The sequence below is a fragment of the Coregonus clupeaformis genome, unplaced genomic scaffold (assembly GCF_020615455.1).
Source record: "Coregonus clupeaformis isolate EN_2021a unplaced genomic scaffold, ASM2061545v1 scaf0038, whole genome shotgun sequence".
In the NCBI taxonomy this organism is placed as follows: domain Eukaryota; kingdom Metazoa; phylum Chordata; class Actinopteri; order Salmoniformes; family Salmonidae; genus Coregonus; species Coregonus clupeaformis.
Window position 1 is genome coordinate 588,753 of NW_025533493.1, and position 27,071 is coordinate 615,823.

General features: G+C 41.2%; 1 protein-coding gene across 1 annotated transcript in view; it reads right to left on the reverse strand.

Moving 5' to 3' along the window:
* Window positions 1-314: 314 nt before the first annotated feature.
* Window positions 315-27,071, reverse strand: part of LOC121576888 (terminal nucleotidyltransferase 4B) — an 86,425-nt gene continuing 59,668 nt past the window's right edge. The window contains exons 9-12 of the mRNA XM_041890437.2: window positions 7,660-7,763; window positions 7,340-7,509; window positions 6,881-7,027; window positions 315-2,901 (exon numbers count right to left, since the gene is read on the reverse strand). Coding sequence (XP_041746371.1) covers window positions 2,716-2,901; window positions 6,881-7,027; window positions 7,340-7,509; window positions 7,660-7,763 — 607 coding nt within the window. The 3' untranslated portion in view covers window positions 315-2,715. The remainder of the gene's footprint in view (window positions 2,902-6,880; window positions 7,028-7,339; window positions 7,510-7,659; window positions 7,764-27,071) is intronic.

Here is a 27,071-nt window from a genome sequence, read left to right on the forward strand (position 1 = left end):
CTATAGGCTGAAGCGCTACAGAGGGCCACTGCTGGAGATGATGGTAGATCTGGGATACCAGTTAGGGAAGCCTGTGCTCAGCTGCAGGAGGAGTTGGTTCAGGTTAGGGATGTAGTATTTTCGCTCCCTTGAGGAGTTGGTTGTGCAGGAGTTCACTTAGGGCATGATTCAGAGTTGAGATAAGCGTGCACAACATTTACTTTCTTGTAAGTTATTTAATGACGTCAATGGGAGAGTTGTGGAAAAACTTCCACTGGGGAGAACGTGTTCAAACGAGTGCTAAATGGGACATGTAAATGCAGACAGACCAGCAGTTCTTTCAAAAGTTTATTTTCATAATGAGAGACTTACATTTTCCCACTTACCACTTTTACCCTCAGGGTCTTAACATTTATATCTATTCATCTTCCACAAAAATATAATTAGCTAAATAATATCAATAATCATATGAAAATACAATTTCAATGCAGGGATTGTACATTGCTGTAGACAATGCTAAGAAAAAAAAAGAAATTAACATTCAACAAAACTGTTTTACTGTTCACAGCAATAAAAAAAAAATGTCCACTTCAAATTCATTCATGGTTGGAAAGTGGAGAAAAATGTTGCTCGAAATGTTGATTGGTTTTGAATTGGCAATGGCATACTGAATACATGTTATGTAAATAATAATTTTGTTGAATTTTAGGATGCTTGATGGTGGCTTGTCTGCTCGAAAAACCAATTCAGTGTTGAAATGAATGAGCAGTGAGCACCTGAACAAATTTGCAGTAAAAGACAAACAGGGAAAAAAACAACACATTCTTTAGTCATTAATTTTGTTCTATTCTAATTACATAGAATAAAGAACAGGCAACGGGAAATGTGCATTTATTTGACAATATCCTCTCATTGGACCATATTATCGCTTGTCAAACAACGAGCTATCTTGAAGGTTGGAACAAATGTCTGGACACAACTGGACTGCATACAAAATGTTTTGTGAGGCCCAATTTTGGGAAGAAAAGAAAATGCTAACTCCAGGACCAACAGTGGCCCAACCCTTAGTGGCATTTATTGGGATGACTCATGTACTGGAGGCCGCTCTTCAGGCTAGTCACAAGCTGGCACAGCCACAGTCAACATCTGATTTTAAACCTAACCCCAACCACACTGCTAACCTTATGCCTAACCTTATTATCAGAAATCGCTCTGCCTCCAGGACAAGATTCATCCCAATAAACGTCAACCTGCCATTTTGACAATGTTAAAAGTAGTGCTATTGTTGAAACATTCTGTAGCTTAGAAATGAATGCAGTGTAAGGTGTATAATGTTCTCAATTAACAGTAGCACAATTTATTTGCACTGTCAAAGTTAGGCCTATATTGTTTTTGCGGATCTGAACGGATTAGATAGGTGAAAGCAACTTGGAAGAAGCTGCACTCACCCTCTTTAAAGGCCATATTGCTTACATCCAGTCCAATTCCTTTTATATAAAAGATAGACGGGAAGGAGTAAGAGCTAGAGAAAAGGGCTAGAGACAGAAATGGAACAGAGCCAATGACTTTTCAATCAGTGGACTCTCAAAGCACTGGATAAGTAAAAGCGAAGTGTTAGACACACCCCAGATAGGTTCTGGAAATAGTAAGACTATTAGAACACAGGTGTCTGAGATATTCGGCACAAAATGTGTATCTGAACCATCTCTTACACAGGCATACAGGCTATTCCTAAGCTTTCCATCCATAGGGCTTAACATTTATATATTCATATAAATATACTAAAAAAATAAATACATAAACAAATACAAATCATTTTGTAATAGGCAAAATAGTGGAGTATTGATGTTTTCATATACAGGAAGTTTGCAAACTGCAGATATTGCGGTACTTTGTATTCTACCAGTAGGTACATTAGACTGTAAGCTATTACGGTGATTAAACAGTATTGTGAAATAGCCATCGAACAGATCATTACAAAAATCATCTCCATTATGCACGGAAACTGGTCCAGTTGGGCTGATCCCTTGGCCTGATCCTTTAGTGATCTTGTGCTCTCATACATGGTACTGTAGTAATCTATTCTGCTGATGGTTGGAGTTGGCACTTAGAACCCACACTTGGCCCAGTCCAGGAGAGATGGCAAATCGATATTCATTTTTATTCAGCTGGTGAAAAATATACAATCCCTATCCATTGTAATGTTTTTTTTGTTTTTTCTAACCTCCATTTGGGTTTTTAAATAACATTTTGCTCTACTTTTTCTATTGCAAACGTAGATGAGTTGCTGAAAAACGTACATTTTCAACAACTCGTTTTGTCAGTGCAAGCATTTTACCCAATATAGCAATAATATCCGTAGTTCTATACCATACATTTTCCCTTGACATTTCCGCTGTAAAGATGAATTGCCAGTAAGTAATAGACCCAACCAAAAAAAGGTTTTTACTTCTGCTACTCCAATGCACCAGGGTGTATTGCCACTGCTAAAGTACAGGAACAACTGATGAGGCTCGACGACCTTCATCCAATGGGCAGTGTGTTCATATTACAGAAAGACTATGCCCTCAAGACGAGGACAGCGTCAATCTGCCCATTCAACTAACAGAAAAAGGAGGAATCTCCTTCCAACTTGGCTTTAAAAATATCACTACCAAAAGCGCTGGTAAGAGTACCTCGATGGCCTCCGTTTCAGCGGCACAGAGAGTGGAGTTGAGTTCCGTGACATGGCGGGTTCTATCTACAGAGGTCCTCCACTGCAGGTGCAGGTTTGCGTTGGTGCTGAGGCTGAGGTTTCCTCCTCCTACCAGGACAGCTCCGCCTGCTGCCTTGGTGGCTCCTGCCTGACGACTGTCCTGTTTCTGTGTTTGGCTGTGTGTTGGCATGGCTGTTCTGACGAGACGTCGAACTCGCTCTGTCCACCTGTTGCCAGGAAAACACATAAGATAAGATTAACTGTGTTGTCCCCTGATGGGAAATGTTTCTTGGAATAACATTTAGTGTGACATAATTGGATGTGGGTGAGTTAACAGTAAAGCTTGTCTGTTATAGGGTCGTTGCACCAATTCGGTGCCTATTGAGATGTCTAAAAAAAATGGATATCACCAAATGTTAAACTTAATAAAAAACATGTTTTCCCATTTCATGAGGTTAAACAAAAAAAGTACTATTAAGTGCCAAATAAAGTAACAGGTTGACAATTTCATCTTAAATCAGCCATAAATTCCCTTGTGAAAAGACGCAATTGAACGCAAGCTTAATTCTTTTATTTTTTGTTAAAACATGATAGCCTGTCTATCTATGGGTAATGGGTTGACACTTAATTTTCCACCACATAACACCAGAAAAGGGCCAAAAAGAGTAGAACCAGCTCACCTGCTTTTACACTATGATTTGACTATTAGATGTTCAAACACATTTTTAAAAAGGAAGTTTCACCATATTAAAACGATAGTTCAGTTCACATAACAGGGTTGACCTTAAAATGAGGGACAGACGTAAATTAATCACTAATCATATTCAGAAATGACTTTGTCAAAGCAAAACTAGGGCTTTACAATGATGGTGAAAACATAACATTATGACTATAACTACTGTTCCCTGAAGGAGGGAAATTAGATAAAACATACTATGGGGAGTCGCACTCTCGCTACTTCGGTTGCAGTATCTACAATAACGCCTGACAAGGCCAATGAAATTCACGCCTCGCTGGAAGTCCCCGCCTTCCACAGGTGATAAGCGTGAGGCTCGGATTAATTCCTTCAATTTAATACCACTCTTCACCGAGCCCAGGAATGGGTGGCGCGGGCCCTTTACAGGTGTTGTACCTCGTTTCCCTCCTTCGGGGAAAAGTAGTTATAGTCATAACTTTACTTTTCCTTTCAGTCATTTAACGTCGGTAAAACATACTATGGGGAAATATAATCACGCCCCATGCGGAAACCAACAGATACTAAATGAAAACGGCCACCCAGACCTAACAATGCCAGATGCGGCAGTCTGGGTATCGTGCTGCCTAGTGACTTTCCCCTTTCCCAGCCGTAAGCACCCTGTGGGTTACACTGGGAGCAGTGACATCCAAGCAATAAAACCTCAAAGTGTGTGGTGATGCCCAACTCGCTGCATCACAAATATCTCCTATAGTCAACCCTTTAAACAACGTCCAAGACGCTGCCAGACCCCTGGTGGAGTGGGCGCGTACACTGCTAGGTAAGCATTGCCCGTTGCTGCTATATGCCTGGGAGATATCCTCCATAATCCAGTGGGAGAGACGCAGCTTAGGGAGCGCCCTGACGCACGCTGGCTTAGCAGAACAGACAAAAAGCTTGTCACATAATCGGATATCCCAGGTCTGTTCAATGTATGTGTGTAAAACTCACACCGGACACAGGGCATGAAACCTCTGTTGCTTTTCAGAAGCAAATGAAGGAGGTGAAAAGGGGAATGGCTCAAATGCTAAGGACCTGTAGGACAAATCTCCCAACTTATTACTCCCGCCCTGGGAAGATTGATATACCCCATGAACCCCATGGAATGCGGGGTACCAGAGGGGCATTAAACATGGACAAGCTTCCAACACAGGTTGTGCTTCCATTAGACTGTATAACCTGCATGAAGCCCAGCTCCCTTATGGGCACAAAGGGCTCCGGCAACGGCTGACACAGTACCCTGTTTGCCCTAGCAAAATGTGGGGGCACTGTCGTCATAGCAATGTTTTTGTGGAGCAGCTGAACAGCAGGAGAACGCAAGCCCCGCTCTGTCTACCCCTCCCAACTCCAGGAATTGAAAATAGGAATGGGGTTGCCAGAGCGCAGAGGGAACGCTAGTAAGCTTAATTCACTGGAAGTTATGCATGCTAGCCAAGGCTCTTTAGTCTAAGCTAGGCAAGCTAGCCTCTGACTGCAGCACAGTCCGTTTAGAATAACTAAGCAACATAACGCTACTTATACTAAACAAGAGAGCTACCCAAGCAACTCCACCGTCAGGAGGCAGGAATAGCTAGTAGTAGCTAGCTCACCTTGGCAAGTAAGCTAACCTGGCTAGCACGCTATGCAGCACGTGTTCGTTAACCTGGTCTCGAAAGTCTACATAGGACCGGATCACAGAGGTGGGACTTGAACCCTTCTAAGAAGAGAAGCAAGCGGTGCTTAACCAAGGCAAACACAGGCGGCGGAGGGATACCCACAGAACCTGGTCGCCCTCTCTCTTCGAGTAGCCTCCTGAAACCGGCGACAAAGTGCACAGGAGCCAGGAGACATTCAACCCGACAAACGACCCAAACCATCTCCACAACTCCAACTCAGGCGAGGTACGGGCATCCGGGAGAGAAAGTTACTATCGGAAACACCAAGCCCCCTAAAAAATGCTACACGATTGTCAAGAGAACCTGCGCCGCGGACTAGTAGGGGAACAGTGCCAGCCATCCCCTAGTCTCGCACACAAACTGATTCGAGCAAGAGCAGCCTGAGCATGCACCGAGCCGAGACATACAAAACAACAAACATGAGTATATTTTTGTTCATTGGGGCATGGTCATGAGCCCAGCTTGTTAGCCTTCGTAATTTCCGTCGCATTAGCTATCTTACTTATTGCTATAGCCAGGCCAAGCAATTAGAAGAATAAATAATTGTTTGTGATTAGGAAACTTATGAGAACCATATCAACTTCAGCACACAACATCCAGGGGGAAAGCATGCTCTACCACTAAGGGACAGTTTTGTTGGTGCAACATAAGACAGTCTCGCGTTCCAATTGTTTGTTTTAGTAGCACGAATCGTTCCTGTTAACACAGAGGTGAAGAGCGGAATAATTGAAGGAATGAATCTGAGCCTCACGCTTATAATAATAATATAATAACGCTTATCACCTGTGGAAGGTGGGTCTTCCAGCGAGGTGCGGATTTCATTGTAGATCCTTCAACCGAAGTCGCGAGAGTGCGACTCCCGATAGTATGTTGTACCGAAGTTGACTGGCAAAGGGAACTTAGAGAAATGTTGGGGTTAAGTGGGTCTTCCTAGAAGTCACAGAGGGTGCTGAATTTTGGCACTTTAGCAAGTCTTTATTCATATAGAAAATCAGATTTATTTAATTTTCCATGTGGTCAATATTAAAAGGGCACTTCACTGAATATAACAAGTTTTAGAAATTCAATATTGGTGCACAATTACTTAACATATCAAAGGGACGCAAAAGGCACTTATTTAGGGGAACGACCCTATAGTTCAGTGGTCACCAACCTTTTCTGAGTCAAGATCACTTTTTGAGTCCAAATGCAAGCCGAGATCTACCGCGCCAAAATATTCCTTGATGTTAAAAAAACCCAAGCCTCTAATAATAACAACGCAAGCTTATCGAAACACTTTGCTATACTCACTCATTGCAGCTGCAGTACTGGTTGTTGCGTGAGTGAAAGTAGGGAGAACATGCATTTTATGGCTTATAGAAGCTGACAGTGCTGAATAACTTAAACATTAATTTACTTTTAAAAAACAGCAGCTCTTTGCTGTATTCATTGAGTCTCTCTAGTCAAGTTTTGAAATCTCAGTCTCAATTTGCTGTGCGTTCAAGGCTTCTTTTTACAGCATATGGCTCGAGGAAACTGTGCAGACACGGTGATCTGAGCTATCTGATTGGCCACGGTAGGCCTGCAGGGTATGCAGAGTTCTACCTTCAGACACATTAAATGGTTCAAAATGGGAACACTTTGCCTTCCTGGCGCTAGGGCTGCTGAATCAAGTGCACCTACCGCCAACAGAGCTAAACAAAAAGAAGAAAATTGGAATGCAAGGCTTTATCGTTGTTTTTTACAGAAATGTTTGGTGATCGACTACGAATGCCTTGGAGATCGACCAGTCGATCGCGACCGACCGGTCGGTGACCACTGCTATAGTTAGTCGCCTACCTTGCTCTTGTTCGAGTGGCTCACGCGGCTTTCGGAAGAGGAACTCGTAGCCCTGTAATTGGTCAATCCTAGAGGGGCGGCTCTGTGTGCGGATAAGCCCCGCCTACCCCGCGGCATCACCGTTTTACAGGGGCTTCCGTCCGAATCCTGGCGGGATCAGAGCATCCAATCAAACAAGGGCAAAATACAGTTTAACGACAGGTATCTCAATCTTCTAACACATGAAAGGGTAGATTGCCTAAGGGACCTTTCTGATAGACCAACTACTAGTTAGAAAAACATTTTAGAGCCATCTTTAGAGATTTTAGATCATAGGTGCGAAGGAAAGGCCATCACTGGGGCTGTAGGTATTAAGCATCTCAGAAATGCGTCTCAGAGTATCACTTGACACATACAGCCCCTGGTCTTTAAGGTGCGAAGTGTGTGGAGAGAACACGCTCAGTTTCACAAGGCACTCACAGCATCGCTGGAGCAAGCCGATGAAGACTGCGGAGAGGAGGATGACGAAGAGGAGGATGGAGAGGAAGGAGGAGGAGAGGAGGAGCTGGGAGATTCCGCCCCTTCCTCAGAGCGATTGTTGTTGCATTCGTACGTCTGCTGAGGCTCCACCAGCAATGTGACATCATTTCCTGTGACATAGGGGAAACTGTAAGAAATGTGGAGCTAGACAATTTTACACTGTTTTGATATAGTGCTGTACTTGGCCTGGATAATTGTGAAAAACAATTAAAAACAATTATATAAAAGAAAATGGGCTCTAAAATGTCTCATCTCCTTACCATTTAAGGTCAGAGAGTTCAGTGATAGATCAGCCCACTTCATCGTGATCCAGTCTCTGTATTCTGCCACTTCCTGAGTCACCCGGATTATTCTGCCCAGTATACTGCAGGACACACAACAAACAGTATTACCACAGGTTGGAAAAGGGGACACACTTACACACGTGCAATATTTTTTTCCATTAAATATTGTTCAAAAATTATATATAGAGAGAGAATGTTCCATTCCTGGCAGTCAGCTCCAGCAAACCGGTCACTGATTATTAGGGCTGGGAATTGCCAGGGACCTCACAATACGATATTATCACAACACTTTAGTGCCAATACGATATGTATTGTGATTCTATATGTATTGCAATTAGATATTGCGATTCGATGTTCCAAACATATTGTTCATTATATGTCTGCTGCAGAGAGACGAGAGAGCATGAGAAAATGAGTTTGGTGCGTTTCCCCGTGGGGCCTGCATTTTATTTTACATCCATGGGCTTATCAACACTAAAGATAACAATTACATTTTAGAAAAACAATGGCAAAGTAGCTAATGTCTCATGGAATATGAAAGGTCTTAACCTTTTCACCCGCGAGTTCCAAACATCTCTAACGTTTTCTTATGCACATGATGTCCGAATTCACTCACTGTTCCAAAATTGGATTGTTCCGCAACAGGACAGTTAACCTGTGCTGCCTTCAAACCAAGGCATGCTGCCTGCTAATTGTCTATAGGCTGTTTAAACTTTCCAATTTTACATGATTTTCTAACAGTTTGAAATGAGGTGCGTCTCGCCTCATTAATTCACATAGAAGTAGCCCATTTCACAGTGGCGGACAACTTACGTTTGAGGCATGCTATGCTAATGTAGGGCGAGGATTAGCTAGATGAGCTGGACAAACTTCTCTCTTCGATGAGAGCCCAAGCACTCCACCAGTGTTTCCTCAGGTCAAGTATGCAGACATTTGCGCATCTCCAGTCAGACCAGAACCTGCCTGAACTTTTCCCCCCTGGCGCATTTTCCAGCTGGCGCCCACATTGTCTTCATTGTTGTTTTCTTTACTATTTACTGTGTGCGTTCCTATCAAAGTAAATGCATTATTACCATATCATAATACAGTTTCTGTATATCGTGTTATGTCATTTCTACTGTAGCGCTCTATTTATGTATGGAGCATAATGTATTCTGTGTGTATTCCTTTATATAGGAATTGATTTCATAACCTTTATGGTGTTATACTCAATTGTGCTTACGTAGTTACATTTTTCTATTAGTTCTGTAAAACAATGCTAATGCTAATGGCGTCAAAGAAGTATTAGCTTGTGTTGTTTCCTTTGAAGCTGCCCTGGCCTTATCATGACCATTGCATTGGCCTGTGTATTCATTTGGCCTGCATAGCGCTGCCCTGCCTCCTTGTGGAGCCCTTCGGTTGTTATGTTACTTGTAATATTGTTTCAATTCTATTTCCTGATATTTTATTCTAATTACTAATAATTCCTCTTTATTCTGTACTTTCAGAAACCACACACACACAGTATTGCCAACATCATAACTGGAACTGGACATCTTCGTGATGAAGATTGAGGACAGCTTTTGTATGCTAGCAACATACTGTTTGGAGAGGGAGTAGGGAGGATGAGGGAGTGGAGAGGATGAGGGAGTGGAGAGGTGGGTGCGATAGTCAATATAATTGCATAATGGAACTGTATTTAATTTGTATGTGAACTGTATGTCCAATTACAAAAAACCTTATTCAGTAATCATCTCACTTGTTAGCTGGCGGTGAACTATGTGGCCATTGAGGACAGCAGTATTGATTAGATGGAAAAATATCTTCTTATACCACTTGGTGGTTTTCCGAGCGCATTCCACAAAGATCTTTATCGTGTCCGCCTTATCCACAGCCCCCATTCTGCAATAATAGTCACGCACACAGTCTGGTTTGATCCTTCTCTCTCCCATCAGGTGGTCCAACTTCCCTGTGGCTCTCTCTTCTCCTGTAGCTCTAAGGCATAGCGATCTCCTCCACTACACTGTATGTCTCCCACCAGCTCCTCTGTCATAACAGCTTGAAGCACTCTGCCTCAGAGTGAGATGGCAAGGGGCTTTGCACTCCAGACTGGGACTCAAAGCCAACAGCAGGGCCAGGAGGGATGAAATGGCTGGAGGCCTTCCAGCTACCACAGACCTCCTGTACTTCACCCACTGTTGGTGTGTGTCAATCACCACCAGCATCTTCAGAGGAACCTGGGACTTCGTCGGTGGGCAAGGGGTCCTTCGATTCAGGGTTCTCAATGGCCACAAGGTTGGGGGGCAGCTCCTCGCTGTCACTGTCAGTCTGGTTCCTCTGTCATACTGAGAATCATTGTCAGAATCTACGAAAATCGCCAGCATTTCCACCTTTGTGAGTCGTCTCGTTTTGAAAGACATTGCTAATGCCACAGCTTAGCCCACTAGCTACATACATAAACAACAACACTGAATGGCTCCAAGTGTGTGTGTTACGGATACAGGTATCCTGTGTTCTTGTGTGTTTCTCTCCTTCTGCCCTAATCACAGGTGTCCTGTATGTTCCTGATTGGTGGTCGTTGAGGTGTCTGCTGATTGGACCAATCAGTGAACATTCCTGTTAATTGCACCACCTGTTATTCGTTTGTTCAATCACACATCCCATTTTATAAAAACCAGACTTGTGTTTGTTGCAGGAGAGAGAGACTTTTTGCCATATGTGAGTATGGACACGGTGGTGTCCTGTGTGTTGTGTACGCACTAAGTTGTTGGTTACCCTATTGGTAACATTATTAGAAATATTTCTTTACCTGAGTGTGGATACTGTTGTATCCTGTGTACTTATTTAATTGCTGAGTACCCTGTTTAGTAGTTTTGTGTGTTGTTTGGAAAAAGGGGGTTTAAGCTAGTTGCCCTTTGGGCGTACATTACCCGTAGGGAAGAAATCTGTCTATAAACACCAGTTAGACCTGAGCGGACCACCCACTGTATTTTTGTATGACTAGCAGTAGCCTAGCGGTTCTTCAGGCAGGCTAGATCAGTTTAGGGGTTTTACATTATTGTTTCATTTCTTGGGTCCTGCTCAGCCCCTTTTTCCCAAACCTTTACCGTGTGTTTAGTAATAAACCATTTATGTTTGACGGTAGTTCACGGTTGTTGTGTCATTTTTGGTTCTCGCTGTTCCAGGTTACACTTATAATTTGCATAATTTATGTTACGGGTCTCATGTCCATCCACCCTAGACGTTTAGAGCCACGGGGTTCGTAACAGTGTGTCAGGGGTGACGTGCTTGGCTGCCAGTGGGTACTGATGATTTGTCTCCACAGATGGTTTGTTTTCATAGCAAGTTAGTTCTCCTAACCTGCCACGTTAATTATCCTAACACTGCAGGTTCGGTGAATTAACGTAGGAGGTTAAGAGAATGAGGTTAAGGTTAGGAAAAGGGTTAGGGGGTTAGGCTTAGCTACAATGCTACAGTTGTCAACCATTGTTGACCCCGACATGACCACTAGATAGACCTGTTTTAGGCCTAGCTACACCATCTTGCCACAACGGTAGAAACTTAAACAAACCATCTGTGGCGACAAATCATCAGTATCATAACACTGGCAGGGCCACTTGTATCAATAAATCATTATCAGAAAATGGTTTGTGTGATAATCATTTATTTATTTACTGTTTTATTCACATTTTTTAAGTACTGGTGACAAATCGTGCATTCCGATTCTTATTTATTTATGCATATTTATTTATTCATTTAAATTAGGGGGCAGATCAGCTTTAATATTGCGGATAGATTGTAACTTATATTAATGTAATTGTCTGCATCATTCCCAATCCCCCATATATATACAGTGGGGAGAACAAGTATTTGATACTTTTATTTTTATTTTATTTATTTCACCTTTATTTAACCAGGTAAGCCAGTTGAGAACAGGTTCTCATTTACAACTGCGACCTGGCCAAGATAAAGCAAAGTAGTGCAATAAAAACAACACAGAGTTACATATGGGGTAAAAAAAACAAAGTCAGAAATACAACAGAAAATATATATACAGTGTGTGCAAATGTAGCAAGTTATGGAGGTAAGGCAATAAATATATATTTATATATATATATTTATTTTTTTATTTTTTTGTATATACACTACCAGTCAAAAGTTTGGACACACCTACTCATTCCAGGGTGTTTCTTTATTTAAAAAAAAAAAAAAATACATTGTAGAATAATAGTGAAGACATCAAAACTATAAAATAACACATATGGAATCACGTAGTAACCAAAAAAGTGTTAAACAAATCCAAATATATTTCATATTTGAGATTTTTCAAATAGCCACCCTTTGCCTTGATGACAGCTTTGCACACTCTTGGCATTTTCTCAACCAGCTCAAATAAGCAAAGAGAAACGACAGTCCATCATTACTTTAAGACATGAAGGTCAGTCAATATGGAAAATGTCAAGAATTTGAAAGTTTCTTTAAGTGCAGTCGCAAAAACCATCAAACGCTATGATGAAACTGGCTCTGATGAGGACCGCCACAGGAAAGGAAGACCCAGAGTTACCTCTGCTGCAGAGGATAAGTTCATTAGAGTTGCCTGCACCTCAGATTGCAGCCCAAATAAATGCTTCACAGAGTTCAAGTAACAGACACATCTCAACATCAACTGTTCAGAGGAGACTGCATGAATCAGGCCTTCATGGTCGAATTGCTGCAAAGAAACCACTACTAAAGGACACCAATAAGAAGAACAGACTTGCTTGGGCCAAGAAACATGAGCAATGGACATTAGACCGGTGGAAATCTGTCCTTTGTCCAAATTTGAGATTTTTGGTTCCAACTGCTGTGTCTTTGTGAGACACAGAGGAGGTGAACAGATGATCTCCACATGTGTGGTTCCCACCGTGAAACATGGAGGTGGTGGTGTGATGGTGCTTTGCTGGTGACACTGTCAGTGATTTATTTAGAGTTCAAGGCACACTTAACCAGCATGTCTACCACAGCATTCTGCAGCGATACGCCATCCCATCTGGTTTGCACGTAGTGGGACTATCATTTGTTTTTCAACAGGACAATGACCCAACACCTCCAGGCTGTGTACGGGCTATTTGACCAAGAAACAGAGTGATGGAGTGCTGCATCAGATGACCTGGCCTCCACAATCACCCGACCTCAACCCAGTTGAGATGGTTTGGGATGAGTCGGACCGCAGAGTGAAAGAAAAGCAGCCAACAAGTGCTCAGAACTACTTCAAAACTGTTGGAAAAGCATTCCAGGTGAAGCTGGTTGTGAGAATGCCAAGAGTGTGCAAAGCTGTCATCAACGCAAAGGTCGGCTATTTGAAGAATCTCAAATATAAAATATATTTTGATTTGTTTAACACTTTTTTGGTTACTACATGATTCCATATGTGTTATTTCATAGTTTTGATGTCTTCACTATTATTCTACAATGTAGAAAATATTAAAAAGAAAGAAAAACCCTGGAATAAGTATGTGTGTACAAACTCTTGACTGGTACTGTATATACAGCTCTGGAAAAAATTAAGAGACCACTGCACATTTTTCTTGAATCAGCATCTCTACATGTATGATAGCCATTCCATTCCAGTGTCTGTTGAATTCCAACACAGGCACACCTCATTCTACTGAATTAGGTACTGATTAGGTAATCACATGAACCAAATCTTATTTAACGAGGAAAAGTATAAAAACCACTGCTGTGGTCATCACTATCCTCTTGCAATAGGACCAACTGGATGGCAAAAACAGTGCTAATAGTACCTCAAAAGTAATATTAATTTTTTTGTAAACTATTGACCATGCCAAAAGAGTTGTAAAGGAAAGTTTTGTGTGAGGAAAAGAAGGGTTCAATTCTGGCTTTACTGGCAGAGGGATACAGTGAGCGTCAGGTTGCTTCCATCCTTAAAATTTCAAAGACGGCCGTTCATAAGAACAAGGTCAAGCAGCAGACATTGGAGACAACAAAGCTACAGACCGGCAGAGGGCGAAAACGATTCAATACTGACCGGGATGACCGCCAACTCATTTGAATGTCACTCAACAACCGTAGGATGACATCAAGTGACCTACAAAAAGAATGGCAAACGGCAGCTGGGGTGAAGTGCACGGCGAGGACGGTTCGAAACAGGCTCCTAGGGGCAGGGCTGAAGTCGTACAAAGCTAGTAAAAAGCCCTTCATCAATGAGAAGCAAAGAAGAGGCAGGCTGAGGTTTGCAAAAGACCATAAGGATTGGACCGTAGAGGACTGGAGTAAGGTCATCTTCTCTGATGAGTCCAATTTTCAGCATTGCCCAACACCTGGTCATCTAATGGTTAGACGGAGACCTGGAGAGGCCAGCTGTTTAAAGGCACAGTCAACTTAGTGTATGTAAACTTCTGACCCACTGGAATGGTGATACAGTGAATTATAAGTGAAATAATCTGTCTGTAAACAATTGTTGGAAAAATTACTTGTGTCATGTACAAAGTAGATGTCCTAACCGACTTGCCAAAACTATAGTTTGTTAATGAGAAATTTGTGGAGTGGTTGAAAAACTAGTTTTAATGACTCCAACCTAAGTGTATCTATATACATTTTACAGACACAGTATATTTTACATTAGTTATCTTGTTATTAGTCCCACCCTTCAGCTCCCGTCATCCCCTCCCATCTATCTCTTAACACCATCCATATTGGATTTCTATTTTCCATATACAGTGCCCTCCACTATTATTGGCACCCCTGTTTAAGATGTGGTCGAGGACTTCCAGAAATTCTCCTTTTTTTTTAAAACAACATAGAACCCAAATGCAAAAAAAGAGAAAAATCCAACCTTTTATTTAAGTACATTACTTTGGTGGTAAAAAAAAAAATCACACATTTAGAAGAAAAAAAAACTTGAAATCATGTGTCCCACAATTATTGGCACCCCTAACAATTCCGCTGAAAATTTTAATTGATTTTTTAAAAAATATTTTTTTCTGTAGTTGCTAAAGTTGGTCAGGGTATCTAGGAACTTTTAATTAGTAATTCATGACTTCCTGTTTCCCTGGGGTATAAATATGACGTGACACAGAGGCCTAATTCTCTTACCCATTTGTCAACATGGCAAAGACAAGAGAACACACCATTCAAGTAAGGCAGATTTGTGTCGACCTTCATAAGTCAGGCAATGGCTACAAGAAAATAGCCACTCGCCTTAACTTGCCCGTATCTACAGTCAGAGGAATCATTAAGAAGTTTAAAACAACTGGAACAGTGACAAACAAGGCTGGAAGAGGTCCCAAGTTTATCTTGCCACAACGCACAGTGAGGAGGATGGTAAGAGAAGTAAAAAAAAAGTCCTAAGCTCACTGTCACAGAATTGCATCAAAGAGTGGCATCTTGGGGTCACAAAGTCTCCAAAACAACCATCAGACGCTCTCTACATGCCAACAAGCTGTTTGGGAGGCATGCAAGGAAAAAGCCTTTTCTCACTAACACTCACAAACGTAAACGTCTGGAGTTTGCTAAGCGGCACTGGGACTTCAACTGGGATCGTGTGCTTTGCAGATGAGACTAAGATTGAGCTTTTTGGCAACAAACACTCTAAGTGGGTCTGGCGTAAAACAAAAGATGAGTATGCTGAAAAGCACCTCATGCCCACCGTGAAGTATGGTGGAGGATCTGTGATGCTGTGGGCCTGTTTCTCTTCCAAAGGCCCTGGGAACCTTGTTAGGGTGCATGGCATTATGAACGCTTTGAACTACCAGGACATTTTAAATAAAAACCTGATGGCCTCTGCCAGAAAGCTGAAGATGGGTCGTCATTGGGTCTTTCAGCAGGATAATGATCCAAAACATGTGGCAAAATCTACACAAAAATGGTTCAGCAGTCACAAACTCAAGGTCCTCCCATGGCCATCTCAGTCCCCAGACCTCAACCCAATCGAAAACCTGTGGGGCGAGCTAAAGAGGAGAGTGCATAAGAGAGGACCCAGGACACTGGATGATCTAGAAAGATTGTGCAAAGAAGAATGGTCAAAGATCCCTCTCTCTGTGTTCTCCAATCTTGTGAAATGTTATAGGAGGAGATTAAGTGCTGTCTTGTTGGCAAAAGGGGGTTGTACAAAGTATTAACATCAGGGGTGCCAATAATTGTGGGACACATGATTTCAAGTTATTTTTTTTCTAAATGTGTGATTATTTTTTTTTACACCAAAGTAATGTACTTAAATAAAAGGTTGGATTTTTCTCTTTTTTTGCATTTGGGTTCTATGTTGTTTAAAAAAAAAGGAGAATTTTTGGAAGTCCTCGACCACATCTTAAACAGGGGTGCCAATAATTGTGGAGGGCACTGTATTTTTCAACTGTGCTGTGATGTTTCACAAAACTTCTGAACCTTTCTATTCTCATAGTTTCTACAGATTGTAAATTAAAGAAACATTTTTGCTAATTTATTATTACATTATTGATTGATTTGACTATGACTTTTCAAATCACCCAGTATTGCTATCTGCAGTGTTAGCTCCAGGTAAATGTTGCAATTCTTCAGCCATTCCTGGACCTGTGACCAAAAACAAGCTACATATGGACAGTACCAAAATAAATGATCTAATGACTGTCTCTTCGCAGCAAAATCTGCAGAGCTGGGAAGGTTGTATCCCCCATATATCTAACATTCTATTGGTTGGAAGAATTGTTTATAATAATTTACATAGAAAAATTATAAGTTTTGAATCTGCAGTCGTTTTGCGTATCTGTTCATAACCCATGTGCCATGGAATTGGTACTTTGAAAATCTCTTAATCTATTTTGCAATCTATATGGTACAGCTGTCAATTGTTTTGGATCGGACCCTTTATTTCAATTTTCGCCTAAAATGACATACCCAAATCTAACTGCCTGTAGCTCATGACCTGAAGCAAGGATATGCATATTCTTGATACCATTTGAAAGGAAACACTTTGAAGTTTGTGGAAATGTGAAATGAATGTAGGAGAATATCACACATTAGATCTGATAATAATAATATGCCATTTAGCAGACGCTTTTATCCAAAAAACATGTGTTTTCTATATTATTTTTAAAAATCCTATTTGAAATGCAAGAGAAAGGCCACAATATAATATTGCAGTTTAGGCGCAATTTAGATTTTGGCAACTAGATGGCAGCAGTGTGTGTGCAAAGTTTCAGATTGACCCAGTGAAGCATTGCAATACTGGACTATTTTGTATCAAGTCTTCCCAAATGTGCCGAATTGGTCAATTGATACATTTTCAAGTACATAACTATAGAGAACATATAAAAATTATATGGTAATACAAAATGTAAGTTTACACACTCCCAGGAATGTCATACATGAGGGATCATTAGCTTATACACTAACTTTCACACATCTAGATGGCCGGGCGGGGTGGGTGTGGAGCCAGAGACAGCAGTGGTTCAAACTGTATAATATAAAATAATAATATGCCATTTAGCAGACGCTTTTATCCAAAGCGACATACAGTCATGCGTGCATACATTTTTTTGTGTATGGGTGGTCCCGGGGATCGAACCCACTACCTTGGCGTTACAAGCGCTGTGTTCTACCAGCTGAGCTACAGAGGACCATCAAGTTCCTACATTTGAATATAAACATTGATTTTATCAAACAAAACTATGCTACATTTTATCTCTGGGACACTTTTAATGACAAAACAGAGCAGGATTACTGTATGTAAGTACATTATTTACCTTCAGAGGTGAATGTATCAAAGCAGTTGCCGTGATAAGTTTTTTGTTGTTGTGCACTCTCCTCAAACAATAGCATGGTGTTTTTTCACTGTAATAGCTACTGTAAATTGGACAGTGCAGTTAGATTAACAAGAATTTAAGCTTTCTGCCCATTTAAGACATGTCTATGTCCTGGAAAGTTTGCTGTTACTTACAACAGTCATGCTAATCACATTAGCGCACGTTAGCTCAACCGTCCCGTAGAGGTTAATTTTTTTTACATTTTAGTCATTTAGCAGACGCTCTTATCCAGAGCGACTTACAGTTAGTGAGTGCATACCAAACCTTTTTTGATACACTCAGAGGACTGAAACTGGTGAACATTGTTATTTATCACAATTTTCTTTAACCAATTGTGGTCTTTAATGCAGGGCCGACAGACAAGTTCCTTACTTTTTTTCCCCCTTCCACTTGCCTCTTCCATGTTTGCGGTAATGCTGCAATTAGTTGGTTGTTATTTTGGGTAGAGCAGACATTTCCATATATTTGAGTTTAACTACAATATTTGTTGTATTATTTGTTCTGTCTTTTCTGGTGGATTAAACTGAAATTGCAACCATGTTCCTATGGCTTGTTTTAAAAATAGCAATATTTTGGAGATTATTTCATTTTCAAATAACAGACGCCTTTAGTGACAGGTCTAATGTACCCTCCGAATTCATATTCATTATATAAATAGGCCCTTTAAATTTGGTCTGGCTTACCATTCCAAATAAAATGGAATATTTTTTGCTCATATAATTTTAAAAACAGGTCGCTAGGTGAAGGCAAGACCATAAGCAAATAGGTCAACTGGGATATGACTAAAGAGTTAATCAGGGTGATTTTTCCACAAATAGACAGGTATTTTCCTTTCTATGGTATCAATATCTTATCTATTTTTGCTAACTTTTTATTAAAGGTTATTGGAGTGAGATCATTTCTTTCTTGTATACCGAGTATGTCCACATCACCATCAGACCATTTTATTGGTAAACTACACGGTAATGTAAAAGTTGTATTTTTTTGTGATCCAATACATAATATTGTACACTTATCATAATTTGGTTTTAATCCAGAGGTTATAAAAAGTATCTAGATCCTCAATGAGGCTGTGGAGGGATCCAAATTGTGTATTTAAAAGAAAACATGAATCATCAGCGTACAATGACACCTCTGTTTTTAAGCCCTGGATTTCTAACCCCTTGATATTATTGTTGGATCTGATTTTAACAGCTAACATTTAGATGGCAATAATAAATAGATATGCCAATAGTGGACAACCACCTTGTTTTAATCCTCTTGACAGTTTAAAACTTTCTGAGAAGTAGCCATTATTTACTATTTTACACTATTTAACTTAAACCCATTTTATAAGAGATTCTAAAAAATTGAAATATTCCAGGCATTTATATATAAACTCCAGTCAAACTTTATCAAAAGCCTTTTAAAGTCTGCTATGAATACCAGGCCTGGTTTCCCAGATTTTTCATAGTGTTGTATTGTTTCCAATACCTGTCTGATTAGGATGAATAATATCCAACAACAAATTCTATGAGCTAAGCATTTTGCATCACAATACTGAAGTGTAAGAGGCCTCCAATCACTTGGATCCTGTTTCGGTAATAATGAAAACATACCTTCTTGTTGAGTGTCTGATAATCTACCATTTATATAGGAGTGGTTAAAACATGCTAATAACAGTCCTCTGAGTATATCAAAAAAGGTTTGGTATACCTCCACTGGTATGCCATCCAGCCCTGGAGTTCTCAGACTTAAAGGATTGAATTGCATCAAGAAGTTCCTCCTCTGTAATTTTGCCTTCACATGAGTCTTTCTGTACAGCTGTTAATTTTACATTATTAATAGAAGAAAGTTCCATACAATTTGCTTCGGTTAGTGGCGATGGAGACAAACGAAAACATATGCTTAAAGTACTTTACTTCCTCTTTCAAAATATTGTTTGGTGAATCATGGGTGACTCCATCACTTGTAAAAAGTTTCAGTATATTCTTTTTGGTAGCATTTCTATGTTGAAGATTAAAAAATAATTTGGTGCATTTTTCCCCATATTCCATCCAGTTCGCTTTATTTTTATAATATATTACACTTTCTTGAATAAGTTCCATTTCTTTTTGTCTTTCCTCCAATTTATTCTGAGCCTCTACGGTACAGTTTTTAATGCTACCAATCTGTCCTGTTAGTCCTTCCATTTCCTTTGTTAATATGGACTCTTTTGACCTAAATTGCTTTTGTTTTAGAGATGAGTACTGAATTGCATGGCCTCTAAAGGCACATTTAAAAGTCTCCCATACAATAAGGGGATCTTCTGTACTTATGTTATGTCGGAAAAAGTCAGTTATAAATTATTCTGTCCTAGTTAAAAACAAGTTTACATTACATTTACATTTTAGTCATTTAGCAGACGCTCTTATCCAGAGCGACTTACAGTTAGTGCATACATTATATATTTTTTCATACCCCCTGTGGGAATCGAACCCACAACCCTGGCATTGCAAACGCCATGCTCTATCAACTGAGCTACATCCCTTAAGTTATCATCCAATAGGCATTGATTACATTTCCAATATCCTCGCCCACGTGGAAATTCTGTAAGAGTAATATATATGCCAATTATGTGATGGTCCGACAACATTCTGTCCCCTATCAACACTTTTTAAACTTTTGGTGCCAGAGAGAATGACAAAGTAGTCAAGATGACGAGCATGATTGAGAGTCCGCCATGTATATCTCACTAGGTCAGGGTATTTAAGCCTTCATATATCCACTAGTTCCAATATATCCATGACATTCGTGATTTCCTTAAGTGCATGAGGGTGATAGTTTGTAGTGTGATTTCCTAGAGGTATTTAAAACCGTATTATAATCTCCCACCATAGTGCGCAGCTGAACACTGTTTGCTGGAAACACTAGGTTTTACGTAAGAAACTGGGGAAATTGCAGAGTGGAATGTTTACATTTTCTACGCCGGTGGCTGGATGGCGTTCACGCTTGTTGGATGCATCTACGCCTTGTCGTTTGTTGTTATCCGACTGGCCGGTGTTGCCCGGAGCTCCCCCATCTGATAGCGGAGTCGAAGGAGCACAGCAAAAGGAGCAAGGCAATCAACGATGGTCGCATGTCACGAGCCGTGGAAGCCGAAGACAGCGGCCTCCCGCAAAGCAGTCTACACTCCCAACCAGAGGCCCGGAATTATGAAAGACAAGCATTGTAATTTTGAATTCTGTGAAGTGAGTGTGGAAGAGGTGAAATAATTGTTGTTGTCTATCAACAATGACAAGCCACCGGGGTCTGATAACTTGGACGGAAAATTGCTGAGGATAGTAGCAGACGATATTGCCACTCCCATTTGCCATATTTTCTATTTAAGCCTACTAGAAAGTGTACGCCCCCAGGCTTGGAGGGAAGCAAAAGTCATTCCGCTACCTAAAATAGTAAATCCCCCTTTACTGGCTCAAACAGCCAACCAATCAGTCTGTTATCAACCCTTAGTAAATTTTTGAAAATAATGGTGTTTGACTAGATACAATGCTATTTTACAGTAAACAAATTGACAACGGACTTTCAACACGCTTATAGGGAAGGACATTCAACAAGCACAGCACATACACAAATTACTTATGATTGGCTGAGAGAAATTGATGATAAAAAGATTGTGGGGGCTGTTTTGTTAGACTTCAGTGCGGCTTTTGACATTATCGATCATAGTCTGCTGCTGGAAAAATGTATGTGTTGTGGCTTTACACCCCCTGCTATATTGTGGATAACGAGTTACTTGTCTAACAGAACACAGAGGGTGTTCTTTAATGGAAGCCTCTCCAACATAATCCAGGTAGAATCAGGAATTCCCCAGGGCAGCTGTCTAGGCCCCTTACTTTTTTAAATCATTACTAACAACATGCCACTGGCTTTGAGTAAAGCCAGTGTGTCTATGTATGCGGATGACTCAACACTATATATGTCAGCTCCTACAGCGACTGAAATGACTGCAAAACTTAAAGAGCTGCAGTTAGTTTCAAAATTGGTGGCAAGTAATAAGTTAGTCCTAGATATTTCTAAAACTAAAAGCATTGTATTTGGGACAAATCATTCACTAAACCCAAACCTCAACTAAATCTTGCAATAAATAATGTGGAAATTGAGGAAGTTCAGGTGACTAAACTGCTTAGAGTAACCCTAGATTGTAAACTGTCATGGTTAAAACATATTGATACAACAGTAGCTAAGATGAGGAGAAGTCTGTCCATAATAAAGTGCTCTACCTTCTTAACAGCACTATCAACAAGGCAGGTCCTACAGGCCCTAGTTTTGTCGCACCTGGACTACTGTTCAGTCGTGTGGTCAGGTACCACAAAAAGGGACTTAGGAAAACTGCAGTTGGTTCAGAACAGGGCAGCACGGCTGGCCCTTGGATGTACACAGACAGCTAATATTAATTAATGTCAATCTCTCCTGGCTCAAAAGTGGAGGAGAGACTGACTTCATCACTACTTGTATTTATGTTGAATGCACCAAGCTGTCTGTTTGAACTACTGGCGCACAGCTCGGACACCCATGCATACCCCACAAGACGTGCCACAAGAGGTCTCTTCACAGTCCCCAAGTCCAGAACAGACTACGGGAGGCACACAATACTACATAGAGCCATGACTACATGGAACTCTATTCAAATCAAATCAAATTTTATTGGTCACATACACGTGTTTAGCAGATGTTATTGCGGGTGTAGCGAAATGCTTGTGCTTCTAGCTCCGACAGTGCAGAAATATCTAACAAGTAATAACTAACAATTTCCCAACATATACCCAATACACACAAATCTAAGTAATGAATGGAATTATGAATATATACATATATGGACGAGCGATGTCAGAGCGGCATGGACTAAGATACAGTAGAATGGTATAGAATACAGTATATACATATGAGATGAGTAATGCAAGATGTAAACATTATTAAAGCAACTAAGATACATTAGAATAGTATAAAATACAGTATATGCATATGAGATGAGTAATGCAAGATATGTAAACATTATTAAAGTGATTAGTGTTCCATTTCTTAAAGTGGCCAGTGATTTCTAGTCTATGTCTATAGGCAGCAGCCTCTAATGTGCTAGTGATGGCTGTTTAACAGTCTGATGGCCTTGAGATAGAAGCTATTTTTCAGTCTCTTCTTCCCAGCTTTGATGCACCTGTACTGACCTCGCCTTTTGAATGATAGCGGGGTGAACAGGCAGTGACTCGGGTGGTTGATGTCCTTTTTGGCCTTCCTGTGAGATCGGATGCTGTAGGTGTCCTGGAGGGCGGGTAGTTTGCCCCAGTAATGCGTTGGGCAGACCGCACCACCCTCTGGAGAGCCTTGCGGTTGCGGGCGGTGCAGTTGACGTACCAGGCGGTGATACAGCCCAACAGGATGCTTTCAATTGTGCATCTGTAAAAGTTTGAGTGTTTTAGGTGTCAAGCTAAATTTCTTCAGCCTCATGAGGTTGAAGAGGCTCTGTTTCGCCTTCTTCACCACAATGTCTGTGTGGGTGGTCCATTTCAGTTTGTCAGTGATGTGTACGCCAAGGAACTTGAAGCTTTCCACCTTCTCCACTGCGTTCCTGTCGATGTGGATAGGGGGGTGCACCCTCTGCTGTTTCCTGAAGACCACGATCATCTCCTTTGTTTTGTTGACGTTGAGTGAGAGGTTATTTTTTTGGCACCACACTACCAGAGCCCTCACCTCCTCCCTGTAGGCTGTCTCGTCATTGTTGGTAATCAAGCCTGTTGTGTCGTCTGCAAACTTGATTATTAAGTTGGAGTGGGCTGAGCACGGACCCTTGTGGGGCCCCGGTGTTGATGATCCGCGAAGTGGAGGTGTTGTTTCCTAGCTTCACCACCTGGGGGCGGCCCGTTAGGAAGTCCAGGAACCAGTTACACAGGGCGGGGTTCAGAACCAGTTACACAGGGCGGGGTTCAGACCCAGGGCCTCGAGCTTAATGATGAGCTTGGAGGGTACTATGGTGTTGAATGCTGAGCTATAGTCAACGAACAGCATTCTTACACACATGGCTTTAGAAGCTTCTGATAGGCTAATTGACATAATTTAGGTCAATTGGAGGTGTACCTGTGGATATATTTCAAGGCCTACGTTCAAACTCAGTGCCTCTTTGCTCGACATCATGGGAAAATCAAAAGATATCAGCCAAGACCTCAGAAAAAAGATTGTAGACCTCCACAAGTCTGGTTCATCCTTGGGAGCAATTTCCAAATGCCTGAAGGTACCACATTCATCTGTACAAACAATAGTATGCAAGTATAAACACCATGGGACCACGCAGCCGTCATACCGCTCAGGAAGGAGACGCGTTCTGTCTCCTAGAGATGAACGTACTTAGGTGCAAAAAGTGCAAATCAATCCCAGAACAACAGCAAAGGATCCTGTGTAGATGCTGGAGGAAACCGGTACAAAAGTATCTATATCCAAGGTAAAACGAGTCCTATATCGTCATAACCTGAAAGGCCGCTCAGCAAGGAAGAAGCCACTGCTCCAAAACCTCCATAAAAAATAGATGGCATCATGAGGAAGGACTATTATGTGGGTAGAACTGAAAAAGCGTGTGCGAGCAAGGAGGCCTACAAACCAGACTCAGTTACACCAGCTCTGTCATGAGGAATGGGCCAAAATTCACCCAACTTACTGTGGGAAGCTTGTGGAAGGCTACCCGAAATGTTTGACCCAAGTTAAACAATTTAAAGGCAATGCTACCAAATACTAATTGAGTGTAAGTAAACTTCTGACCCACTGGGAATGTGATGAAAGAAATAAAAGCTATTACTCTGACATTTCACATTCTTAAAATAAAGTGGTGATCCTAACTGACCTAAGACAGGGAATATTTACTAGGATTAAATGTCAGGAATTGTGAAAAACTGAGATTAAATGTATTTGGCTAAGGTGTATGTAAACTCCCGACTTCAACTGTAGGTATTCCTCTTGTCCAGATGGTCACCCCCAAGCCATAAGACTCCTGAACAGCTAATCATGGCTACCCAAACTATTTGCACTAACTCTACCCACATGTACATATTACCTCAACTACCTCAACTAGCCAGTGCCCCCGCACATTGACTCTGCACTGGTACCCCCCTGTATATATAGCCTCCCTACTGTTATTTTATTTTACTTCTGCTCTTTTTTTCTCAACACTTTTTTGTTTGTTTTATTTTACTATTTTTATTTAAAAATAAATGCATTGTTGGTTAAGGGCTGTAAGTAAGCATTTCACTGTAATGTGGTCCTCTGGGTACCACCCATTCGTAAAAATGTATGCACACATGTATGTAAGTCACTTTGGATAAAAGCGTCTGCTAAATGGCATATTATTATTATTAAATGTCTACACCTGTTGTATTCGGCGCATGTGGCCAATAAAATTTGATTTGATTTGATAGGGCAGTGTGCAGAGTGATGGTAATTGCATCGTTTGTGGACCTATTGGGGTGGTAAGCAAATTGAAGTGGGTCTAGGGTGGCAGGTAAGGTAGAGGTGATATGATCCTTCAGTTCAGTTACCTTTGCTTTCTTGGGTACAGGAACAATGGTGGCCATCTTGAAGCATGTGGGGACAGAAGACTGGGCTAGAGAGATTGAATATGCCTGTAAACACACCAGCCATCTGGTCTGCGCATGCTCTGAGGACGCGGCTAGGGATACAGTCTGGTCCGGCAGCCTTGCGAGGGTTAACACGTTTAAAATGTTTTACTCATGTCGGCCACGGAGAAGGAGAGCCCACAGTCCTTGGTAGCGGGTCGCGTCGTTGACACTGTGTTATCCTCAAAGCGGGCGAAGAAGGTGTTGAGCTTGTCCGGAAGCAAGACGTGGCTGGTTTTCCTTTTGTAGTCTGTGTTTGTCTGTAAACCCTGCCACATACGTCTCGTGTCTGAGCCGTTGAATTGTGACTCCATTGTATCTCTATACTGACGTTTTGCCTGTTTGATTGCCTTGCAGAGTGAATAACTACACTGTTTGTATTGTGCCATATGTATTGTGCCATATTCCCAGTCACCTTGCCATGGTTAAATGTGGTGGTTCGCGCTTTCAGTTTCGCGCGAATGCTGCCATCTATCCACGGTTTCTGGTTAGGGTAGGGTTTAATAGTCACAGTGTGTACGACATCTCATATACACTTCCTGATAAACTCAGTCACCGTATCAGTGTATTCGTCTAAATTATTTTCGCAAGCTACCCGGAACATATCCCAGTCCGCGTGATCAAAACAATCCTGAAGCGTGGATTCCGATTGGACAGACCAGCGTTGAATAGTCCTTAGCACGGGTACTTCCTGTTTGAGTTTCTGCCTTAAAGAAGGGAGGAGCAAAATGGAGTCGTGGTCAGATTTGCCGAAAGAAGGGCGGGGGAAGGCCTTGTAAGCATCCCGGAAGTTTGAATAGCATTGGTCGAGTGTTTTAGCAGCGCGAGTACAACGATATGTTGATAGAACTTCGTCAGCCAGCCTAGTCCTCAAATTTGCTTTGTTAAACTCCCCAGCTACAATAAATGTAGCCTCAGGATATGTGGTTTCCAGTTTGCATTCAGTTTGCATAAAGTTAGCATATTCCACATCAAGTAACTGATGCAAGCAGTAGAATTTGACTTAAAAAACAGATAAAAATACACCTTATGGAACAGCGGGGACTGTGAAGCAACACAAACATAGGCAGACGATAACATACACACTATACACATGGATTTTGTACTGTAGATATGTGGTAGTGGTGGAGTAGGGGCTTGAGGGTACACAGTGTTTTGTGAAATCTGTGAATGCATTGTAATGTTTTAAAAATTTTATAAACTGCCTTAATTTCGCTGGACCCCAGGAAGAGTAATGGGGATCCATAATAAATACAAATAGAGTCTTGTATTGCTTGTAGGGTTGATCAACTATTATATATATTTTCAAAGAAGAGTGGATGATCATTATTTGGACTGTATAGGTTAATGAGCCATATCTGTTTATGGTCCAATAACATATTTAAAATCATCCATCTACCTTGAGGATCTGTTTGGACAATTTGCACATTCGGATCAAAATTACTGTTAATTAATAACATCACCCCTTTTGAATTTCTTTGCCCATGGGAGAAATATATTTCGCTCCCCCAGTCCTTTTTCCACACAACTTCATCTTAAATTGATGAATGAGTTTCCTGTAAACAATAGATATTATATTCCTTATCTTTTAGCCAGGTAAATACTGATATAGTTTTCTTATTATCTGCTAAGACATTACAATTATAACTGGCTATACTTATTTCACTATTTACCATTTACATTTGACATTTTTAGTCATTTAGCAGACGCTCTTATCCAGAGCGACTTACAGGAGCAATTAGGGTCAATACTGAGATACAAGTTTCAAATCTATTTATCATAGGGGCCTCCCGAGTGGTGCAGCGGTCTAAGACACTGCATCGCAGTGCTTGAGGCGTCACTACAGACCCGGGCTCGATTCCGGGCTGTGTCACAGCCAGCCGTGACCGGGAGACCCATGAGGTGGCGCACAATTGGCCCAGCGTCGTCCGGGTTAGGGGAGGGTTTGGCCAGCCGGGATTTCCATGTCCCATCGCGCTCTAGTGACTCCTTGTGGTGGGTCGGGCGCCTGCAA